At 42.0% G+C, this 24,355-nt stretch overlaps 1 protein-coding gene and 1 pseudogene across 3 annotated transcripts in view; both read left to right on the top strand.

Moving 5' to 3' along the window:
* Positions 1-20,582, top strand: part of LOC117457369 (rho guanine nucleotide exchange factor TIAM1-like) — a 65,421-nt gene extending 44,839 nt beyond the window's left edge. For 2 of the 3 annotated variants that reach the window (XM_071205107.1, XM_071205108.1), the window contains exons 7-27: positions 1,287-1,472; positions 2,846-2,992; positions 3,146-3,223; positions 4,182-4,349; positions 4,720-4,824; positions 5,241-5,322; positions 5,588-5,674; positions 6,413-6,625; positions 6,988-7,085; positions 12,369-12,554; positions 15,104-15,172; positions 15,520-15,645; positions 15,754-15,862; positions 16,473-16,652; positions 16,763-16,881; positions 16,969-17,077; positions 17,177-17,239; positions 17,422-17,523; positions 17,633-17,720; positions 17,832-18,004; positions 18,354-20,582. In XM_071205107.1, coding sequence (XP_071061208.1) covers positions 1,287-1,472; positions 2,846-2,992; positions 3,146-3,223; positions 4,182-4,349; positions 4,720-4,824; positions 5,241-5,322; positions 5,588-5,674; positions 6,413-6,625; positions 6,988-7,085; positions 12,369-12,554; positions 15,104-15,172; positions 15,520-15,645; positions 15,754-15,862; positions 16,473-16,652; positions 16,763-16,881; positions 16,969-17,077; positions 17,177-17,239; positions 17,422-17,523; positions 17,633-17,720; positions 17,832-18,004; positions 18,354-18,895 — 3,030 coding nt within the window. In that variant the 3' untranslated portion in view covers positions 18,896-20,582. The remainder of the gene's footprint in view (positions 1-1,286; positions 1,473-2,845; positions 2,993-3,145; positions 3,224-4,181; positions 4,350-4,719; positions 4,825-5,240; positions 5,323-5,587; positions 5,675-6,412; positions 6,626-6,987; positions 7,086-12,368; positions 12,555-15,103; positions 15,173-15,519; positions 15,646-15,753; positions 15,863-16,472; positions 16,653-16,762; positions 16,882-16,968; positions 17,078-17,176; positions 17,240-17,421; positions 17,524-17,632; positions 17,721-17,831; positions 18,005-18,353) is intronic. The other variant, XM_071205109.1, reaches the window with a different exon arrangement.
* A 3,041-nt stretch (positions 20,583-23,623) lies between these two features.
* Positions 23,624-24,189, top strand: LOC117456976 (claudin-17-like; annotated as a pseudogene).
* Positions 24,190-24,355: the final 166 nt, after the last annotated feature.

Raw genomic sequence — 24,355 nt, 5'->3', positions numbered from 1 at the left:
AGCTTTTCTCTTTTCTCACTGAGCCGCGTCTCGCATACAGTAAGGCAGCACTTCACCTGTGTTTGCATCATTTCCCAAAAATATGGTAACAATATATAAGATGGAATCTGTATGGCTTGTCAAATGTGAAAACATATCTCCTCATCAATTGTATTAAAATGTGTTTATTTCATTTATAATTTTTTTTAAATCAGGATAAAAGTATAGCTTGCGTTGGAATGATTTTCACCACAGCTGTGACCGTTTAATTGGATTTAAAACTTTTCTGAACTGAGCAAGTTAACAAGCCAAGAGGCATTGATAAAAAGGTCACAGTCAAGCCTCACCTTGATTTACTTCAAAAATAGAAAATATTATATCAACACAAGGGCTCTAGTCATCAACCTCCTGCAGCTGCACTGAAATGTTGACTCTTGACTTTTAAACTTTTAAAGAGCAGGAGATCTGCTCCTTTTTCAACTTTAAACTGCAGCACTGAGATGTTTTCCTATACTCTGCACAGCTATAGTGACAATAACTTTATTAATATTTAAATAACCTGTTGGTGTTATGTACTATTTAATTACAGGTATCACATGAAACTAGTATCTCAATAGTATCAGTTATTCTGATGCTATAAAACAGGACATGACGGAGACGCAGAGAGAGGTTTGTGTGGATTAAGTAACAGATCTCAGAGGTATCAGCTGATGATGCGGCCCACCTATTGGCCACCATATTGCTTTTTGTTTTTGAAACACGGCCTGCAGTTGGCACCAGTTGATAGCCTGCCATTCTTTCTATTAATTGGAAAGCTCATATTGTCCTTTTGATGTCTGTTTACAGAGAAGGGAGATCAAATGGCCTTTGTTTGGTCGGTTAGGGAGTGCATGGATGGAGCGGTTCTGTTTGGCAGTGTCAGGTTTCACATTGTGCAGAATAGAATGGATATAGGCCTGCTCCTTAGAAAGCTCAAACGCTCCCAGCCTCTATCTGCCAGTGGAATGCACAGTATTGTTTCTTTCCCGTCTCTGGACTACTTGGCACCGCCGTGCTACTGGCCGCCTCTTCCAAACTCCAGAACAGGACCGTGACTGGGTAGGGATGGCCCAGTGAATAATCACAATGTCCTGCTCTACTGCCCCAGTAAACATCCATCCATTAGGATCAGAGAGTGCAGGTTGGCAACACTTGCAGAGTGGTAACAGAGCTCCTGGGGAGGAGAGGAGATGCTCCATCTTGGTCTGAAGTTGACAAACAAGACAAACCATTAACCTGGTGTTCTGCTGTGTTGTTCCTCTCTGCAGATCTTCCTGTGGGAGCAGAACCTGGAGCAGTTTCACATGGATCTCTTCCGCTTCAGGTGCTACCTGGCCAGCCTGCAGGGCGGAGAGCTGCCCAACCCAAAACGCCTCCTGGCTGTTGCTTCTCGCCCCACCAAGCTGGCAATGGGCCGGCTGGGAATATTCTCCGTCTCATCCTTCCATGCACTGGTAAAATATCTCTATCTCTCTCGCTCTGATTCACAAACAGTTAAAGTACAAGTACTGCCATGAGACATAATGGCGGGAATGGGAGACATGGGAAGCCCTCTATACATTACATCATCATTTTATTTTGCTAAAGCTTTTATCCAAACTGATTTACAAGTTCAATTCTAGACTTGTATCTACATGAGGTAAAGTAGGTCCAGTAGTCATTTATACACTATACAGACATTGTGCATTTCATTACATTTACTAAGCTTTAGAGCTTATGCGCTCTTTCTTGACATCTTAGGTTTACATCAATTTAACCATAAACACATTTAGCTGGAGCCTACACACATTTTTACTTGAAATCAGTGAATAATTAGTAGCAGAAGTATAATTTAGCAGCACCAACCAAGGCTGTCACCTCAGAAGTAGGTTGATCTCTCTAAACCCTGTATTTTCCTTATATTTAGGAATTCCTTAGATACTGCATATCCCTCAAAATACAGAGCGTCACCTCTAAGCACACAAGGTGACTGGCAGGGAAATTGATTCCTGAAACTAAAAGCAGTGTTATTCTCGGGCCTAGGTCTCATGCAGGCCAGGACACCTATTTGTGAAGTTTTAGTTCAGTTTCAGCCTCCCACTGAGGTTGTGTGCTCCACGGCTAAAAACACTGGAAGTACAGGAAGAGAGATATTGGATTTCTAGAGACATGTTTGCAGATCACTGAGTTCCCACTTGTATCAGCACTATGTCTAAACAGGGCGCAAAGAAGTTGACAAAACCAAAAAAGACAGAATGAGTGCAGAGGTTACGTTTCCAGCATACACACTCCTACATCAACTGGGGCTGTGCTGCCTAATTCAGCATATTTGACTTTTGCTTCTTCATAAACGAGTAGCCTAGAAATGCCAGGTTGAGTAAAAATCTGCATGATTTAAGTGCTCATGTGTGAAATACACATGACAGCTTTGTACCCGTTATAAGTCTTCATCATGCTGAGATCCATGTGGGCCCCTTTTCCTCATTCATTTAACCCAATAAGTCAGTTTAAAAAACATTATAATTTACAGAGACAGTCTGGTGTAATGCTTCCTGTTAAAAAGTATTATTGCTCATGGAAAACCTACTGCTAGCAAATACCACTTTAGGCATGTGTTATACTTCATCATTATTATTTTATTGATTTACTTTTTTAAAGATGATTATTTATTGTTCTATGTTCCTTTTTAAATAATTATGTTGTTCAGAAAATGTTGTGTAAAAATGAATGCTTGCCATACTTGCCATAGCATTTTGCAAACTGTGTTCTGACATGAGGGAAAACAGATAGTTGTCGACACTTGCTTTGATCTAATTGTTATGTGACTACGACTTCATGCTGTTTGCAGGTGGCGGCTCGCGCAGAGAACGGAGTGAGACGGAGAACGCAGGCCATGTCTCGTTCCTGCAGCAAGCGCAAGAGCAGGTTCTCCTCCCTGTGGGGTCTGGACACCACCTCAAAGAAAAAAACGAAAGCCCATCCAAGCATCAACCAGGTCTGCGATATTTTACAGTTCTTTTCATGTTTCAAAGCGATCAATACACCTGCCTTGGCCTTTAAAAAGGTTATCTTTTTGCCTGTTTTTCAAGCATTTATCCTCCACTGCTCTGCTTGAGTTATGACCCCTTCCCCTCTTTTTCTGTCCCAGCAGGTCTTTACTGATGGCGAGGAGCCAGCGAAAAAGTCTGTAGATGGCGTGTATGTCGATCCTTCCAAGGAACACACAGTAAGGAGGAATCGTTTTCTGTATGCATACGCTTCACAGCGAGGTGTAGGTCAAACATGAGTGGGAACACTGACGTCAATGAAATATTAGTCCTCAGTGTTTTCAGAGGCTGCATTGATACGGCTCTGTGGGCGTTCTGACTGTAGCTGCCTAGATTGGTAGTACTGTTGGAGAATTGACTATAGGCGCGTTCACACCAAGTACTTTTCCCACAAAGGTTCCTGAGAACTCTTTAAGTTCTCATGAACGAAGTGTGAACGCAGATCGCGTTCACACCGAAATTAGTTCCTGGGGGAGGCTTAGGCAAATGAAGCCGCTGATGTCACTTCTTCTTCTGCTTTGGGTTTACTGGCAGGCCGCAAACAACTTCACGGCGTATACTGCCACCCGGAGTCCCCGGCCGGAAGTCCCCGGAGTTGGGGACTGGCTTCAGCAGCTTCTACTGAAGCCTTCCGAGTAAATCGACAGAACGCCGACACCTCCTCATCTCCACCGCTCCCATGTTTTATTTTGTGTTGCCATAAGTTAGTCTCTCTGCATTTGTGCGCTGGGCTAATGCTAATAATGCTAATGCGAGGATAATAAAATGGCGGCTTCACAAAACATTTTTGGAGTTTTACGGGGCGTGGTTTGCATTCCGCCCAGCCAATCAGACATAGGAACCTTCTTCTCCCACGAAAGTCCCTGCTCTCTAGCAGGGACTGAAAAGGGGGTACAAAAGGTTCCCATGAACTAATTTAGTTCCTGGGGCTTTTTGGTGTGAACGCGACTAAATCGTAGTTCTCAGGAACCTTTGTGGGAAAAGTACTTGGTGTGAACGCGCCTTATGCTGCTTTTGAGATGACCAATACAACTAACTATGTGAACACATTTTATCCCAACATTTGCTTGAGTATTTTACAAGTATGTTCGACGTATTCCCACACCAAATAAGCCTTTCTGATGTTTCTGTTTAAAGAAAAGTGAGGACGGAACATCGCGCCTTCCGCGGCCGAGCACAGAAAGTGACATCTGGGTCCCGGACCACCTCACCCCCTCCTGGGTGTGTCTGCCAAATGACCAGCCCGTGCTGACCATCATCCAGCCAGGGGAGTCAGCACTGTGCGTTCTAGAAACCATCTGCAAGGTATTGTGGTACATTCTATCCAGTAATGTCCGTATGACAAAGATTTAGCAGTACTATGAAATACGAGAAGACATTTAAAAGTATGTCTGGACTCTCATGACATAATTTAAATAGACATATCCAGTGTTTTTGAACATGATAATAGCCAACATATGGACTGCAACATTCATGGTTTAAAACCATGTTTAAAACTGATATTAAAATAGGTTTTCCCCAATGGTCAATCAATGCAACCATGAGCGGTCATTGATACAGTTGTAAATTGACAAGAAAAATATAAGGCTGAGATCTCATCGCAACAATACTATGCTTTGTGTAACAATAACAAGTTATTCGACTTTTTTTTAAACTGTCTCTCCTCATCCCACAGGCTCACCACCTCGATCCCACCAAGCATTACCTGCGACTCAAGTTCCTGATTGAAAACCAAGTGCAATTCTACATCCCCAAACCAGAAGAGGACGTGTGTGACTTGGTATGTAACTGTCTGCTCAAACATGATCTTTGTCTACCTCCTTTGACACACTTTGCAAGATGTTAAGGGTAAAACTAATATTGTATTAGATGTGTAGGGAATCACAACATGGAGAAAACCACAGACCATCCTTTTGTTGTGAATTATTAATAGACTTTTTATTTGTATCCTCTGGAGGAATCCCTGCCTTGACGACCATGTACTCAAACATAGATGTATGTATGGAGAGCCTTTGATAATCAGGTCTGCAGTGACGATCTTGTATTCATGACATGTCACAGACTATCTTGCATAAAGTATCTGCAAAGAGCTTTTCTAAGAATACACTATTTGCATGCTGACAATAACCATCCCACGAGAATATTAATCAAATAAGTCGATGTCTCACGACTTATATAACTCTTTGTTCTTCACAGCTTTACAAAGAAATTGAGCTCTGCTCCAAAATTACGAAAGTAATCCAGTTTGACAGAGATGAATCCTGCATGATTGGATACGGTAGGAACCATTTAAACGATTCAGTGTTTTACATTCGTACTGTATTTTATAGTATGATTTTTGTTTTCAGTTAAGATGACCCAATGTCCGAAATGTCATGTGTTGTTTTCAGCGAAATAATTGCTTTTCTTTGACATACACAACCTGTATGTTTTTTTTTTTCCCATTCCCATTTGTACTGCACAAATCCCTCCGATGTGTTTTATATAAGAGTCACCCTTTTCACTCTCTCTCTCTCTCGCCTCTCTGCCTTTCCCTCCTCCAGGTTTCTCCATTTCAGTGGTGGAGGAGGACGGAGTACAACAGCTCTACATCACTGATGTGAAGGCGGGAGGATTGGCCTTCGCAAAAGGTTCATTACCCTTCATTTGTTTAAAATGAACTCCCTCCAAAAACAATCAATTTGTCTCCGTGAACCGACGAGTAGAAAAAAAGAATCTGGCCTGCACCGGGCAATATTTCAGTTTGTTTCTTATGTTTTCAAAACACAGCATTTCTCTCATACCAAGGTCAAGACGTGTTCACGGCATCTCTTTAGAAATGCATTAGCCGTGTTTTGAAATAGGCAGCGGAGGCCTCAGAGAACACAGCTGTTCTCAAGGGTAATGATTACTGTAATAATAACCACACTGCCTCTCACTGGCTTGTGAAGGATGGCGCTGAATGCACCTCGCCACAGCTGCTTCACGATAACCCTGCTGTGAAGTTAGACTGCATGGATGAGTGATGTCAAAATATCATGCTGGAGTTGGTCAGAGTCCAAGCAGAGTGCATGCAGGGAGGCTGGGCTGCAGGAAGTGACAAATGTGCAGTTTCTCAGCATTTGACGCTTCAGGGTATTCAAATGAGAGGTCTGACAGGCAAAGATAATACACCTTATGGTCATTGTCTCCAAACTAGTATTTATATTTAGTAAGAAATATCTCTTTCTGTTAATGATGACTATAATGGCATGTTAATCAATGCTTGAAATCATATGGATTGATGTTACAATCACATACTAGGGAAAGGATGTACTCACTTCACTTGGTGCATCGATGTGTGACAGGCATTCATTTGAATCCAAGCTCATTGTGTTCCCACTTTGCAGGTCTTAATGCAGGGGATGAAATACTGCAGCTGAATGGAAAGGAATCCCACAGTCTCAACTTCTCCGACATGAAGGCAGCTTTCTCTCAGGCCTCGCTGGCTCTGACAGTAAACACCCTGCCTTCTGTGGAGCGCCGACAGCTCTGCTACCTGCCGCCGCGCCGCTCAGATGCAGAGGAGGATCTCTACACGGACATCTTCTCCCAGAGTCAAGGTGAGAAGCATCATCAAAACCATAAGACATTACAAACTAGTCCATCCCACGTTTTTGTATCCCCTTACTCACCAATTTCCCTTGATTTCTCACATTATGGTCATGTTTACCAACCCAGCTGGCCAGTAGAAGTTGCCAGTTCTCAAGCTTTCAATCTTTCTTTGTCATTGTTTTTTCGCTAGTGTCCCGAGTGTGGCACCAGTTTAATGTTGCAAGTGGAGTGAATCTCAAGTGTAACATAAAGGTTTTCAATCATAACATGAATGACATAGCAGGGACAATATTTCTCAGTGGTTGTTAAAGATGCATTTATCTTATTTCAAAGAAAATGTTTTTATGCATGACTGTTATTTTGGTTGCAGAGGAGATCCTGGATGATGGGGTGGGTCTGTTGCTCGAGAGCTCAGGAGATAGCCTGGACGACGACTCGGAGATCTTCAGTGATTTTGAGTGCAGAAAGGTAAGAGCATCATTTTGTTGTTGGTCTTGATTTAGTATTACTGCTCACAACATCGGACAAAAGATGTGCTGGCTTCTGTCCTTGTCCTTGCCTTTTGATGGTATCCTTTCAACTGTGTTATTATGAAAGGAACACTTTAGACCAGTTTGTTTCACCACAGCTTGACGCGCCATCTGTAGCTGGCCCAGTTTTTTCTCAGAAAAGCTGCGCAGGGTCCATATTTATATGTCCAGGTGTTCATCTTCAAGCTTTTTAATACAAATCTGCATGAGGTTTCTATTTCCCTTTCATGACACATGGCCGTTGTGTAACTGCACTTAGTGAAGCCTCGGACATAATGGAAATCAAAAGGGACTAGAATCTAAACGTACGCCTACACGGCTGAATGAAGAGCATGTGATGCTTTGGGGACTCGAGACAGATTATTGCATTGAAAGTAACAGCGTAGTGATGTCTGGGTCTTTGAATGAGCTTCTAATTGTTTCATCATGTGTGGTGATTAGCTTTAGGTAGTGAGTGGAGGTGTATTGCTTTTTAACTCTATATGAACATAGAGACACACATTAAATAATTAGAGCGGTATAGGCAACAAATAATAATCTCAAAGACATACAGTTTCCTATTGAAGTGCTTTGGCAAATATGACTTAAATAAGGATACGGAATAAGGATTTGATCAAGAAAAATTCATCTAAAGCATCCGAGAAAAAGTGTTTGTCTTGAACGCACTGTGCCTTTTTCTTTTCTTTTGTACCGCTCACTGCCCCTCCTCTCCCTCTGATGCTAGATGTCTGAAGATAAATGACATTACAGGGTCCCTTTCTGCCTTTGTGTAAGCTTGAAAGTATTTGATGAATCACTGTAAGATGCTGCACTCTGAAATACTTTATACTTGTGAAAGATTGAAGTCTTTGTATCTGCAATGCGGTAATTACGTCTGACATGCACCAAAAGCTCACAAATAACAGAACAAAGTCACACAAATGATTTGCCAATTGATCCACCTTTCGGCTTTGACTGACAGCCTCATCATTTTCTCAACTTCATGTAGCAACGAATACACCTACTGACGGCAACAGAGGCGCAACATAGGAGTTGTTTTTACAGTCGCTGTAAATGTAACTCGTGTTAATGCAAAGAGTAAATAATCAACCAAATCTATCCCTGCAGAAATGTTTGTTGGCTGCTTTGGAACTGGGACATACCTTTGGCAAAAATACATGTCTGTCCCCTTCACGTGGTCTGCGGTATATTTACATGGTCACATTGGTTAGTGTCAGACATTCAGAGCACGGACCATCAGTACTGACCACTAGGTACTGACTCTACTTTACGCTCCTACCTCTGACACTCTCTGGAGGTTGGTCTTTGTCGGAAGGCATTCTTGGAGAGGTCCCATATACCTGAGGGGGAAAAGGACACTTCAGTTAAGTCACGAGACAGAGTTGTTACATAATTCCTGGCATCGACCGCGAGATGGAGGACATTAATATCTGCTACTGTACGTTTCCTTCAGTTACTTCTCTGAACAAGGGCTGGGATCTTGGCTCGTGGAACTCATACTTCATTTGATTTATCACTTTAATTACATACATTTTGGCACGCCTGAACATTTTACGTCCTTCAATATTCCCACACCGGTTGTTCCTGTATTCACCCTCGACTGCAGCCTGCTCCTTTGAAGCTCCCCTCTCCCCCTTTTCCTGAAAAACCCCTGCATTTATATTCTACTGCAGCGTGGCTCGCCCAGCCAATCCTGCTCCATCACAACCCGGAGGAGGAGACTCCTTCCATCCCGCTCGCATCCCCAGGCTGGAGGATTATGAAGACTCATTTAATATGCTGCTGGAGTTGGCCAGATCTTCACACTCACACTGTGTGCCTGATTTTAGAGAAGAGAGAGCGCGAGAGAGAGGACACCAGAATATTAGTGACAGAACTACAGCAGACCGAGGGTGAAAAGAAGGCGAGTTGGAAGGCTGTAATCGTTGGTGGGCGGAGAGGAGGAGGCTGAGCAGCTCCACTCAACCTTCATAAGGAACACAACAGAACCTTCTCCTTTTTTTCCAAATCAGAGGAAAGAAAAAACAGTTGAGATATGTATTAGAGGCGCAGTATATACTTGACTTTTCCTAAACCTGGAGTCTCTTTCTCTCTGGCTCTTTAACTGCCACCGACTGTCCACCTGCACCTGGCTATGTCCGTCCTGAAGTGGAGCAAACACAGCAAGCGCTCCACAGACTCCATCTCTGACATGCTCCATCTGGTAAGATTCCTTTCTTTGTATCTTTTTGTTTTCTTTACCCGACTACTTCTTGCTGCTGCTGTGATACATACATAAGCGGCTGCTGTTGTATTCTCCTGAGAGTTACACCTTTTCTTTCAGCAAGAAAGGGGAATTTGTTTCACACATACTCATGGCTGCTACAGACAAGAGGAAGCAGTGAGTCACTGTTGTGTCGCAGAATTGTCCCATAATCACAGAAGGGCTACAGAGGATGTCAAAATTTATCGTTGCGTGCGTTGGAGCTGAGTCTCTACATAACTGACCAAAGACCACCTGGGTGACATAAAAACAACAGCCTGACCGTTGTGGACGTGGCTTTCTGAATGTTGCACATATCTTTCTCTCTTGGCACCTCGATGCTGTGATCTTTGGCTTGTCTCAGTTTCAGAAGGCAGATGTGCCATCTTCCGTTTACTTCATCATCAGCGCTTTCATGCTTTGCGGTTTTGTTCTATACTTCACTTGCTCAGGAAAATGCTCGTCTTTGGCATCCCACATATTAACGCATGGCAGTTTCTCTTTTCTACATGTTCTGATTTTTATGTCATATTTGGAGCTTCCCCCCCCCTCCATGTTCTTTCTCCTCATTCTGCCGTGTCATGGCAGTTCGTGCGCCCAAGCTGCCACGGTGTTAGTCTACAATGTGAATCGGACGACTGGACTTAGACTCAGTACACATGGTTTTGCTTAGCTAACTTTGGCAGGAAGAAATCAGGTTCATTTAAGGATTTTTTCCCCTGTTTTCTCTGCATTACATTTTTTTGGTTGCATATTTGGATATGTGCTGCGTGTGTTTAGTTTTTCTAACTTCTTTGCGTCTTTGTGCTCTTAAACTTCTATTTTGGCTAAATGTACAGTGTGTCATCACATCAATAACCCACTGCAGAAACAAATACAGACATGTTTTACAATAAAAAACAGAAAACTAAATAAGAGGATGAAATGCCTACTGTAGCCGCTCTTCTACTAGAGATGTGGCTACATTTCCTTTAAGGGCATTGATGTAAATTATATGTACAGACAGGATGGCACTCCGTCGTTCATCTGTTGATCTAGAAGCTGCATGGTTATTTTGGGAACATTGTTAAGAGAGACAAACTGCTGTCGTGCCTCATATGGATGTGTCTGTCTGATTAGATAACAATGCTGATTATAACCAGTGTCATTTGCAAAGCTGCATAAGATACACGACTGTCACGGGGTAACAGTGTTTTTGATCTAGCTACGTTTTCATCATGAAAAACATTTCTGTCATTTAAAGTACGTGTTTTTGAATATGAAATATTTGTATGCACAGTAACTCTAATACGAAAGCTTACACTGATGAGACTAGTTACTAAGATCACAATTAAGATGTTTATTTTAAGAATGGTAACATTACATCCTCCGCTGTGTCGAGTCTATATTATTATTTAGAGATGTCCCGATCCGATCACGTGATTTAAAAAAGATCGGGAGAAAAAAATCGGGGGTCGGGATTTCTTTTATTTATTTATTTTTATAATTTTTTTTTTATTTATTTAATGTTACAAAACAAAAATGACCATGTTCACGTCTTAAAGTCATCCTGAGGACTTAGTTTCGTTTAAAATTACACAACATCATGTAGGCTATGTGTTGCTTTCTTTGGGCTTGTTTTCATAGACCTGGTTGCTTATTTCTCTGAAATCTGGCAACAGAGTGGGCGCAGTGTCTAATAGTAGCAGTAAGCTAACGAGAGGCTACGTTCAGCTGGTGAGTCGGGACAGAGAAAATGTCAGGAGTTTGGAAGTATTATAAAATTGAAAGCGAAGGCAGTGTAACAGCCAGATGCAATGTTTGCAAGGCAGAGGTTCCGCGTGGTGGAAAGAACAGAGCTACGTTCAATACGACCAATCTAATACGCTACCTGAGAAACAAACACCAACAACAACACGGCGAGTACACAGCGGCCACTCAGGTAATGGCACTGAAACAACCGACACTTTCAGAGACTTTTAAAAGGAAAGAGAAACTGCCCCAGAATAGTGGAAAGACCAAAAAACAGCCAAGATAGCTGAATTCATCGCGTTGGATGACCAGCCGTTATCTGTTACCTTTTTTTTCTCTTAATGCATTGCATAAAGATCGGATCGGGAAAAATCGGTATCGGCAGATTGTCAAAATCAAATGATCGGAATCGGATCGGGAGCAAAAAAAGGTGATCGGGACATCCCTATTATTATTATTATTATTATTATTTCCGAGGAGCTCGTAGGTGTGACAGGACAAATTGCTTCCGCCTGGTCTATAACAATCCTTTTAATAATAAGAGACCTTAGCCCGCTGTAGCGCGCTCACTACCTGCTAGTGGTGCCTGACATGCTGCCAAACTGATTTCCTTCTTGCAGCTTTCTCGATCAATCTTCACGTGTCGCCCACTTATAGAAACAGATAAGTAAATATTGTCTGATTTATTAAATTCTTTCCGAATACATTAGAGTGAGCTTTGCTTGTGTTCTTATTGAACAAAGCATATATGCAGCTTATTTGTTATGACTGGTGAGGCTGTTGCTGAGTATTTTGGTCTGGAATGATAGTCTAATGCACCGGTCTCCACGGCAACACATACTATACTGCATGTGGACAGACACTGTTTTGTGTACATTCTTGACTCTGTGAAAAACACTGAATCTCTACACCAGCGATCAGTCAGTAGGAGGAAAACACCAGGCAAAAGAGGGATGTGAGTGAAAGAGAGAGCGGTGGAGAGCCATTGTTATGACAGACTGAAAATAGACCAAATTAGTGCAAATGATTTTATTTTTTTTAGAACTGCGTGTCTGCCTCTCTCCAGGCTCACTCTCTGCACAGTCATACATCTGTGCACATCAGTAGGCGTAAATTGATTCCTGCAAGTTTATATTTGAGGTGCTGATTCTTTACTGATTGATTTCTTTTTGGATATTTCCTTCGATGCTGGAGTTACATCACAGGGAGTAGGAGTTTTTCCTCAACACTTCTGTCCTTTTTTTGCAGAGCACGGAGCAGGTCGCCGCTTTCTGCCGCAGTCTCCATGACATGAATCCCACGGAGTGTGTGTCCTCTTCGCCTAGCCCGGACTCGCCCTTCCCACCTCCTGCAACTCAGCGACAGCTCTCTGATGCCGACAAACTCCGCAAAGTCATCTGTGAACTCGTGGAGACCGAACGCACCTATGTCAAAGTAAGTCACACTCATCTTACTTGCTAGGGGCAGATGGTGTGTGCGTGTGCGTGCGTGCGTGCGCTTCAGGTTGTGTTGGCCCTACGCATTACCTATTCCACAATCCATATTTATCTCTGTGTCCCAGGAGATATAAGGGGGACACAGCTGTGTCCTCGCCTGGATATTTGCCTAATCCTTTTCTGACTTTGTGGAATAACTGGGTTAAAGAGGGTATATAATGGTCAGGGTTTCCCACACATAGACTATACTTGGGCGGGCCGCCCAGGTATATTAACGGCCGCCCAAGTATATTTCGCGACCCATTTAGGTTTTTTTTTTTTTAATAATTTTTTTTTTTATAATTTTTTTTTTTATTCGTCCGTGACCACGACGCCATCTGCGATCGATTAACTTGTGGACAATGACCCCTCGCTCCCTTGCACTGATCTCGCCTCCTTCTGGCCTGTTAAGTGGCCTGCCTCACACAGGGTGACTGGCTGTCCACATGATGTGGCCTGCCGACATGGCCACTGTCATACAGATCATAAATCAAAGCCCTTGATTGGTCTCTGTGTGTCATTCAAGCTCGGGATAACCTCAGCTCAGGTGAGGTAAAGGACTCTAAGTGTTTAGATAGTTAACTTAGTCTAAGTTCTCAGTGGGTCTCAAACAGTGTGGTCACCATTTATGTAAACATATATTTCCATTTGAGAGGGTAGTGATTGGTCTAATGGATAGTGAGGTGGGCTGAAGATCGGAATGCTGTGAGTTCAAATCCCGCCAGGAACACCACCACTAGTGTGCCTTTGAGTAAGGCCCTTAGTTACTCCAGGGAGAATGTCCCTGTAATCGGTCATTATAAGTCGCTTTGGATAAAAGCATCAGCTAAATGAAATGTAATGTGATTAGTAAAATATGCATTAATAAATAAATAAAAAGTTAACTGGGTGAAAAAAGGTAAGATACACTTTTAAAACTTGTTGAGGGAAAACTAATCTTTGCTGCTGCCTCAAAGAGGAGCAGGAGGGAGACAGGAGAGGCTGATTCAGGAGCACAGACACACTCACAACTATAAATTAACCAAAAATAAATTAATAAACAAGTTTCAGTGTTTTTTTCATATTGGAAATGGTATGTTATTGGTTATGGCCATGATTTTATGATTATTGAAATGTATACAGTTCTGTTTAATATAGGTGTTTCCATAGATCTAGTCTCTTTATTTCCCCCTCAAAATGCACCAGATTGATGCATTTAACTCCAAAATAAAAAATAAAATCTTACCGGGAGGGCATGCCCCTGGACCCCCATAGAGGATTTGAGGTCGACCCCCACTAAAAATCACATTTATTTTTTTAAATAGTAACCCATTTCCATATGTTCATGTGTGGGTAGTAGATTTAAACTATAGGGCTATCATTATGGGCCCTGCCTGTTACCCGTTCGCTCTGCCATCGCGTGAAGGGTCTGCTAATAAGCGACCAACAGAAAGGTTAATGTTGTTGCACGTCACCTCAACCCCCCCCCCGCTAACACCACCCCTCCCAAGTATATTTCAGATATGTGGGAAACAGATCTGTGGGAAACACTGGCAGTTAATGGACCAGCACCAGAGGTGTTCCCATACACACAGGCGTTGGAGCTGTTCTTCATGAAATCCCAGAAGGATGAAGTACTCTGACAAACAGTGCCATCTTTGCGCAAAATGATTATACAGGAATGAAAAGTCAATAAATAAACTTTTTTAGGGGTAGACTAAATAATGGAAAAATAATAAATGAAGAGGAACTATACTTAAATCAATAATTGTAATCATATTGTAATGTGTTTGTTAAGCGTATTTGAAATACGAATACCTATCATATCCCTGGTGGTTTCAGCGGTGGCAGTCTATGTTCAGCACATATTGGCATTGTGTAAAGCTACCAATACACATTTTAAATATTTTCCTTTTTTGACCAATTTGGATGAATATGCCTCTTACAAGCTTTTTAAGCATGCAACGTTGCCATGACAACTCATACCCACACATTGATTATCAGGTGTTCAGAATGCTGGTGTGATTAAAGCACTTCACATTGAAACAGGTTTATGTTATTCTTTCTATTCAAAGTGTAAACATTACACCTTCAAGCTAATTATTTAAATCTTAATTACAAACACATCTTAGGCTACTCCTCTTTTCATACATAGTTAATTGTTCATTAACAATAAGAGGGATGTAAATTAAAGTGCCAGCCAGCCTTCTTGGAGAAGTTAGATGGTCTATTTACTACTTGTTGTAAGTGTTGCTAATTGATCTCAAATGCTCTCTACAGTTCACCCAAGGTAACTGTAGTAATAGTCTTTTCTTTGATTGGGTTTTTATCGCTACTTTCCCTTTTGAAGTGTATGCAGAAAGGCATTTACTCTATCTCTGATCCAAGAGGAACATTTCCTGTGATTCAATCACTGTTTGTAGTGAGGAATATTAAAGACTTGTGTCAAAGCCACATTTCTTTCATGTCTGTTTTCCACCTTATGATTCGTCAACCCTGGATCAAACTTAATTCCCTCTTGCCTTACAGGATCTCAATTGCCTCATTGGGAGATATTTAACCCCCCTGCAGAAAGAGACCTTCCTCACACAGGATGAGGTATGTCAAATGTTATCTGTCAGCCTTTGAGGGGTAGTTGGCTTTTAAATGCCAAAACTGTTTAAATGTTCTTAGAAAAGTACGTTACATAATCATGTGAAGAGTAGCTGTGTTTGAGGAGTGGATGATGACAGGTGGAAGGTTGAAAAGTAGAGGAGTTTTACATGCACTTGCAATACTGACATTACATTTGGTTTTATAATTTGAGGGTTTCCATGCTCTAACCGTAGCCGAGAGCTTCTAGTCTAGTGTATGCACCAGAAAAAGATATTGAGAAATATTACAGAAGAACACTGTGTAATGAGGGGATTTGATTTTGATGTTCTTCAAATACCTTTTTCCTCTAGCTGGATGTTCTGTTTGGAAACTTGGCGGAAATGTTGGAGTTTCAGGTTGAGTTTCTCAAGACCCTGGAAGACGGGACCAGACTGGTTCCAGATCTAGAGAAGTTGGAGACAGTGGATCAGTTTAAGGTATACCCTTTTTGAGTAACATACACCAAAAGATAGGATCATCAACAAGCATTTAAAACTCCCATAAAGTCTTTACTGGTTGGGTAACTTATCTTCTCTTTTTGACAGAAAATACTCTTCTCCCTGGGAGGCTCTTTCCTGTACTATGCAGACCGTTTTAAAATCTACAGTGCTTTCTGCGCCAGCCACACCAAAGTCCCCAAGGTCCTCGTAAAGGGTGAGTAAAGTGCTGTTGGGTCAACATTCCTCCTTGGCTCAAAGGAGAAGATGCATCTGCCATCTCCTGCAAGGCTCCATAGATCTGTCAGCCAGACACTTGTCCATTTGACCTCTGCATACTTCAAAGCTGGTGGCTCTCTGGGATAAAAAGCCCTGTATTATTGCAAATATATAATCAGCAGTGTTGAACAGTCTGTTCTCTAGCTAGTACACCCAGTCCCTGTCTTGCTTTGCTGCTTGTTTACCTTTCATCTGTTGACTAGTAACTGACTGTACTGTGTTTGCAATGTTGTTGTGCTGTAAAGCTTTTGAAGCACTTCATGTATGTTACTGCCTACTTGTGGTTGCCTGTTCTTAGATAAAATGACTACTACTAAGAGCAAGAAACGGCTGAGTCTCTTTGACTTAACCTGGTTAATATTCAGCACCTTAGACAAACAATGTATATTTCCAATATAAATACAAACTTTATTACTGTGAATTAAAAACCATGAACAAAAGTATTTGTTTAAACCAAAGAGTTAACACAACAATTCATTCTGGAAAGGACAAAATAATGGACAATATTGTCTAGAAGTGTTCAATAAGTGTTTAATTGATAATTTCAGCCAAAACCGATACCGATTTCAAGGCCTTCCTGGAAGAGCGCAACCCCAAGCAGCAGCACTCCTCCACCCTGGAGTCCTACCTGATCAAACCCATCCAGAGGGTGCTGAAGTATCCCCTCCTGCTCAAGGAACTGTATTCGCTCACAGACCCAGACAGCGAGGAGCACTACCATCTGGACGGTAAGACCTGTTTTGAAAAGATGAAATTGCTTTGACCGTGGAGAATGTGGGTGAAAGCATACGGTCACACCAATTCAACGCTAACCATGTTGTTTTCTGTTTGTCTGCAGTTGCCATGAAAGCCATGAACAAAGTTGCCAGTCATATCAACGAGATGCAAAAGATCCATGAGGAGTTTGGAGCTGTGTTCGATCTGCTTATCACTGAGCAGAGTGGTGAGAAGAAAGAGGTCGGTTGGAAGCACGTGGCCTGGTTCTGTCCTGTCATCTAAACAATACATGTAGAGTGACTTCTGATATGTTGTTGCTTTTGCCAGGTGGCTGATCTGTCCATGGGGGACCTGCTACTTCACACCAGTGTGACCTGGATCAACCCCCCTGCCTCCTTAGGAAAATGGAAGAAAGAGCCCCAGATTGCTACGTTTGGTATATCAAGCCTACTCATTACCACATCTGGGAGGAAACTCATACTAAAGTCATCTCAGCTTTGAGTGATAACTGATGTGTCTTTCCATTTCTCCCTAGTGTTCAAAACAGGAGTGGTCTTTGTATGCAAGGACGGATCCAAGCAGAAAAAGAAAATGGTAGGTTTGCACACAAGCAAGAAGCTATCGGCACAACCCAAAGCCAAATATCACAGATTTTGTTAAAGCATTGTAAATCCCTTTTAAAATGTTCAATTCCCTTGTGCCACTTTCAGAATCATTCCAGTAGGTTGAAAAAGCAAGATCACTAATATAGTTTAATTTTGTTTGACTGATTGTAGGTAGGCTCCCATCGGGTCTCTGCATCTTCAGAAGAAAAAGACCCCTTCAGATACCGTCACATGATCCCAACTGACGCCCTTCAAGTCAGATCCTTGGCCAACGCAGGTAGATAACATAATAAATAATGTATGGTACTGTGATGAAATACATCTGAAATCATTATTTCTGGAATGCTCTGTTCTTGAGATGACATGTTTGTGTTTTACTTTCTCAGATGGGGAGGGCTCTTCCATGTGTGAGATTGTCCACACAAAGTCTGAGTCCGAGGGAAGGCCAGAGAGGACCTTTCAGCTGTGCTGTAGGTGAGTATCTGCCCTGATGACGACCACTGGAGATTGAAGTCACTGATACGGTCTTGTCTGCTGCTATCTACTGAGTGACCAACTGATAACGTGCTCTTCTATTCCCTTCAGTTCTCCAGAGAGCAGAAAAGACTTCCTGAAGACAGTCCATTCTATCTTGAGGGAAAAGCACCGCCGGCAGCTCCTTAAGACAGAGAGTTTACCCCTCAACCAGCAGTATGTGCCCTTTGGAGGAAAGCGCCTCTGCGCCCTGAAGGGAGCCCGGCCCGCCATAAATAGAGCAGGTAAATGCCAGGCTGGGCTGCAATCACCCTACAGAGTCAAGTGTCCTGATTTTAAACATGTTCCTACTTACCTGACAGATTGGGTGCTTTGGCCTCGTTAGAACAAAAAAAGTGGAGTCTTAGTTTTTCTTTTTAGGTATTTTCCACCAGCTTAGGGATTTGCTTTCCATCCTGCCTCCCACTTCCTTTCTTAACTCTTCCTACCCTCCATTCTCCAAGCTCGGAGTCTAGGAGGATTGAAGTATGAGCAGGGGGGGAGCTGGATTGGCGGTGAAACTGCACTTAAAACCTGGCACTATATATTGAATATTCATATTATTTTATCTTTTTGTTTTATCTTTTCCTGCAGCATCTGCACCAACCAGGACCCTGGGCAGGAGGAAGTTAGTGCGCAATCGTTTCACCATAGACACCGACATTGTTTTTGACGTTGAGCCAGACCAGGACATTGCTTCAACGCAGGAGCCCGACTCAAAGCTGCTGCAGCAGGACAAAGACCCAGAGCAGCAGCCCGAGTTAGCCGGAGACACGGATCGCTGGGTGGAAGAACAGTTTGACCTAGAAATATACGAAGACCAGGAGGAGGTGAAAGAGACGGACATCCTAAGTGATGAGGATGACGAGTTCAGCCAGTCAGCCAGAGTGCTGTCCACTAAGGCCAACCTGGAGGCCTCCATCATGGCGTTGTCCTTGGAGAGTGAAGAAACAGAGCAGAGCGAGAGCCTTAAGTCCCCAATGGCCAGTGGGACGCCGGACGATGTAAGGCTGTCCGACTCAGAGAAGCAGAGCGTAGTGATCGATGATAACGTGGAGGATCAAAAGCAAATGGAGGACGATGAGATTTGGGTCAAAAGGCAGCAATCCCGTTCGTCCCCAGACTGTGGCACATAAGAGGACAGCTTTACATTGGGCTCCATAAGGATCAGTCATATTCACAAACAATGCATGGGCATTGACATATCAGCTAGTAGAAGATATATACTTCCTTACCTTACTTGTGCTGATAGCTTTTTGTAAAGATTAGAGCATCTGTGGAGCAATAAAGGAATCTAGAATGAGGGAGCTTTATCCCAAATCAAATGCTGTTACATAGAAGTCAGGTGTAAGCTTTGAGATATGAACTAATGGTACAATCATGGACTCAGATCAGTGGCTTTGATTGGCATGGTTTGCACATTTGGGCAGCAACCTATAGTCCTGCCTGCTGTTGCCAAATGTGGTTATTGTGAGAACATTGATATTTGTTTTGTCTACATGACTCCGATATTATCATAGTTAAGGGCTGTATATTATTTGTCCTTAAAGACATAGAATAACTGAAAAGGACAGTCTCGTCTTGCATAGTTTACTGTACTTGTACACATGAATTTACACTGACATGTTTTTGGAGCATATTTTATGGTTTTGTATAATATATGATTTTGATCTCTTGTTTTACAGTCTTAAGCTATCTTTTTAGCCTGGAAAATATGTTGTTTTCCGTTACATTTAATATTGGGATTATGTAAAAGGACCCATTCACAGACACTAAGGGGAATTTTATTTGTTTTTATTTAACATAATCCTGCTTTACTTGAATTTGCTGTTTCAGCTTGCTGTCTTACTGTGAAACCATTTCCTTGTATTTTTTTCAGTATTGCCATTTAAAGAACGCTCAATGTTACATTTCATGCTTAACATGTACCTACACACTCAGGGGCGAATTCACAAAAGGATTACACAGCATTTCTGGCTGCTAAACATGCACAAATAAAATAAGAATCACCCAAAACATTTTAAATGCCCCCCTCTTAACTGGCATCACATCACCCCAGTCCTCAAAGACCTCCACTGGCTTCCTGTCTCCCATCGCATCAACTACAACATTCTGGTCCTCACCTACAAAGCACTCCACCATCTGCCCCCCCTTATCTCACAAACCTTCTCACTCCTTATCAACCCCCACGGTCCTATCCATTCCCACATCCACACTCTGCAGCTTTGGGGACAGAGCCTTCTCAGTGGCAGCTCCTAGGCTCTGTAATTCCCCCCCCCAAGATCTCCGTGACTCTGAGTCCCTCACAGTCTTTCAGTCCCGCCTCAAAACACATCTTTTCAACTCTGTCTACCCATAAGCCCCCCCCCCCCCCCCATTAGCGCAATATTCAATGTGATCTTGTGTCGAACCTTGAGAAGGTGCAGATCGCACGTGATGAGCAACGAGATGGTGCCATCCTCCACCACAATCCACTCTTTGTGAATTTGTCCGTCTGTGTTGTAGGGAATTTGCACGGTTATTAGTTATTTAGTTATTTTAAACAGATTGTCCACTGTAATTGACCACAAAGCAATGTTTTATTTATTTATTCATATGTAAATGAATTTGTTGGAAAGAAATACTATTTTTTTCACAAAGAAAGTCCAAATTTGCTCAAGCAATCAAGGGGAAAGACTTGCCGTATGCCTGAACAGTGAAAGAGGACATACTTGTAAACAACTCATCGTGCTACTAAGACTGCATTTTTATTACTGTGTGTATATAGAAATATGTATTGATATCATAATAAATACAGTTGTTTCCTACTTATAATTCAAAGCACCTCCCTGTAGTGCTTCATTGGTTTGTGTGGTTCAACATTAACAGTCTACTGGTTTCACTCAACAGTCCAACTCGTCCCCTACAGCTCTAAAAGCATCTGTGAAACCCAAACTTGTGATGCGAGGGAAAAACATAAATAGACGATGTGCTCAGACATGCCAAAAACGACAAACGATGCAGCTGAAAGACTCCAACCTCAAAGCCCCCCAAAAAGACCGACTGAAATGCCGAAACAAAAGAGAAATTAAATCGTAGTCTTAAGAAGACGTTTAGAGTCACTTTGTGTTTTCAAGCCACGGCTGATGAGGTGCCTGAAAGATGGCGAAGGAGCTAAACCCCAATTATCACAGGGAATAGGAAAGTCTTTAGTCAGACCGATGCTCTCACTTGGTTTAGAAAAATATATAGAATAATGCTCAGACATCTGTGGAGAAATGTTTATAGACTGAAATGTAGAATAATTAAAATGGGGAGTATGTGATGTCTCCAATGGAGTTAAAGTAAATCGATCAGGCTAAATAAGAAGAATGATATCAGAACCCAAGGCAAGCTCATGGAGCTGCTTTTCACTAGAATTTCATCATTTGAGGGGTTTTTCTCTTGCATGTTTAAGCACAGCTATTTTTCGTTGTCTGGCAAATGTCATGATTTTTAAGGAATAAAATGCACGTTCATCCGTCACAAACAAAACCTGCATGACAATAACAGAGAAAAAAATGCATAATCAAAATGAACAGTGCTGTCAAGCTAGAACTGAAAGACACTTGCAGTATCTGGGATATTCAATCACAACCTTACCAACAATCTTTAATCAAGATATGATATCAAATATCTTGCATGACAACCAATCAAATAAAACGTCTCATCTCACTCATTTGTGTTTGCATTAATCCTATTGAAGTATAGATGTCATGTTGTGGATGGTAACCACTGATTTCCTCAAATGTTTGTTGGTCTCGACACCCAACAACCTATCCTTAAGTATTTGTGGTAAATACCTAACCTCAACAATCGAGTTTCACAATTCCAGGGTTACTGTCTTTACACAATTTCACTTTGTCTGTTCCCGTTTCATCATCGATCCAAAGGTAAATATGCCCTGACTGAGCTATGGCACCCACAGCCCGCTCTTCTTTCTCTTGTCTCTGAGCTCTGTGGACATCCTGTCACCCGAGCTTCAGGAGCCCCCTCACCACAAAAGCACTGGGGCTCCTTCAGATAAAAGGGGAAGATCACTTCAGACTTATTTGTGCTGTCGATAGCCAGCGACAGTATCTGATGCAGGGCTGAATGGCAGAGTGAGGAGATGGGACAGGGTTTCCTTGATGATGCAACAGACTCTTATATTACCCCAAATTAAAAGAAAGGCTAGATGTATAGGATTCTCTCTAGTTGATCACTTCACTTGTGTCAGTCACCATCAGTTCATGGTATAATAATTATTTACAAAACATGTCTCTATAAACACACCATACCCGGAAAGGAGCCGGGAGAAGAAAATAATCTTATATTCTTATATTACCTGCCCCTTTCTCAACAAAAAAACCAAAATAGAAATAAGTGGTCTGTCCTTCATGTTTTCTTATTCACAGCCAATCATAACAGTATGGTAGTAAAACAAGAGACACACAAAAAATAAATACTTAGTTCCCACTTGACAGTTAACGGAAAGGAATGTATAGGATTCTCTCTAGTTGAACACTTCAGTAAAATTAAGGGGACAAACCTCAGTTAATTTCTTTTAAAATATTTTCCAAATATCTCAAACTTATTGGGGTCCAGAAATGTGCAGGACACATTTACATACAGCAGGTGGCGCACACACAGCCTGATGTTGTTCTACATTTCTATCTGCGCCACAGCACATCTCACCGTGTAATGTCTGTGTACTTAGTTACTTCGAGTTGCATCATCACGTTCAACCCAATTTATCTCAAATCTAAATGTAGAACTGCAATGCCAGCAGATTATGGTTAAATATCTAAAGAAAATACTTAACAGCACATCTGATGTTGTTAGGTTAGCTGCAGGCCAACTTCAGGCTTCGCAGCTTGAGTGTATCTGTTTACATTTGAAGCAGCTATGATGTGACAATGGTATCACTCAGCAAACCTGCTTGACAGGCTTCCAGTTTCTGTTCCTGTTTTGTGACCTCCTGCCTGATCTTTTTGTATCTCCCTTTCCTTTCCTGTCACAGGTACTCTCCAGAAACAGAGTGACCAACAGGGTGTTAGCTTTCAGGACCAACTCATGTTTAAATAAAGGAGTGGCTCTTTTAATGTGAAATCTCCCATTGTTGCTCCTTATCTGCAAGCAAACCATCTTCCTGGTGGTCATGTTTCATTTTTGTCTTTGTACGTTAAGATGGTAGTTTTCATAGCAGAAGCAGCATCAATAGACTATTAGAAAAAAAAAAGTTAAAACAGATAAGTCAGGTAGGCTATAGCTTTACCCATTTTACCCCGGGATAAATTAAGTATTCTGATACTGATTCTGACATTAAAGCCAACTGAGACTTAATAATTTAAAGACAAACTTCACTTCAGAAAACATTATTACATTGCATTTCTAACTCCATAGCAATGTGCAACTTAATGCCAATAGCACATGCACAAAGATAGACATGGGAAGCAAATTAGTTTTGTTCAGGAATGTGCTTTATGCATAAGGGTGGCCATGCATCATGTGTTTACTGGGACAATGTCATATTTAATCAGTGGTGGCCGGTAACTAATAATATGTACTCAAATAATGTAGTTAATTATAATGTTGAGGTACTTGCAGTGGATTAAAAGTATAGTAAAACAAATTAAATATTAATAGTACTACATTTCCTGCTACTTTATACTTGTAGTCCACCACAATCCAGGTCCAAGGTTTGAATCCAGAAGCAAATATTGTACTTTTCCCGCCACTATATGGGCCATTCTACTGAATTAGACCAAAGTCAGGTTGGAGATGTTTTGAAATGTTGTATGTTTTTTTCCCCCAAAACTTTGTCCATATATATTTTGAACCATATCTAAATTAATCTCATAGTCATGGAGGAACTCTGGGAGGGTTTGTGGATGAACTGCTACTGACGACATCAACATGCAGTGCAAGGTCTACGACTCACTGCTGATTGTCCCCCCAGAGCTGCAGGCAGCCCAGGGGCTCGTGTGTGTCCATAGTCCTGGTGGTCCTCTCCCTGTTCGTCACAGGATGTGGGACCAAGAAGAGCAACTGCTGTGGCGACAACCCAAAGAGCAAGAACATCACTTTGGCTTTAGGGGGTAGCTTATATCTGCTTTCCTTTCTGACCACGCTCATCCCCGTTAGCTGGGTGGCCCACACCGTCATCAGGAACTTCTACAGCCCACTGGTGGTGGATTCTCAGAAACGGGAGCTGGGAGAGGCCCTGCTTATTGGCTGGGCCACTTCTGGCATGCTGCTGATCACCGGCGTCATCCTTCTGTCAAGCTACTGCAGACGTAGATCAAAGGAGGAAGAGCCTTATACTGATGTGCATCTTATTGTGGTGAGCATACAGAAAGAGGGGAGCGTGTACCTTAGGAGGACGCCATCCAGCTCTTATAAGCATCAAGAATATTGTGTAAAGAACTGAACTGTACATCTTCCACTTCGCATGATTGCAGAATATTTGAATAATGCTACCTGAACAAAGGTCACACTATAAGGCCAAGAGTGTACCATTTATATATGAATATAAATGTTTTACTACCTATCTACACATGTTAATCATTCTTACTGTACATTTCAAATGTACATTG

Source organism: Pseudochaenichthys georgianus, chromosome 13, assembly GCF_902827115.2.
Source record: "Pseudochaenichthys georgianus chromosome 13, fPseGeo1.2, whole genome shotgun sequence".
NCBI lineage: Eukaryota > Metazoa > Chordata > Actinopteri > Perciformes > Channichthyidae > Pseudochaenichthys > Pseudochaenichthys georgianus.
Note: the sequence above shows the minus strand (reverse complement) of the source record. Positions and strands in the feature narration are given on the sequence as shown.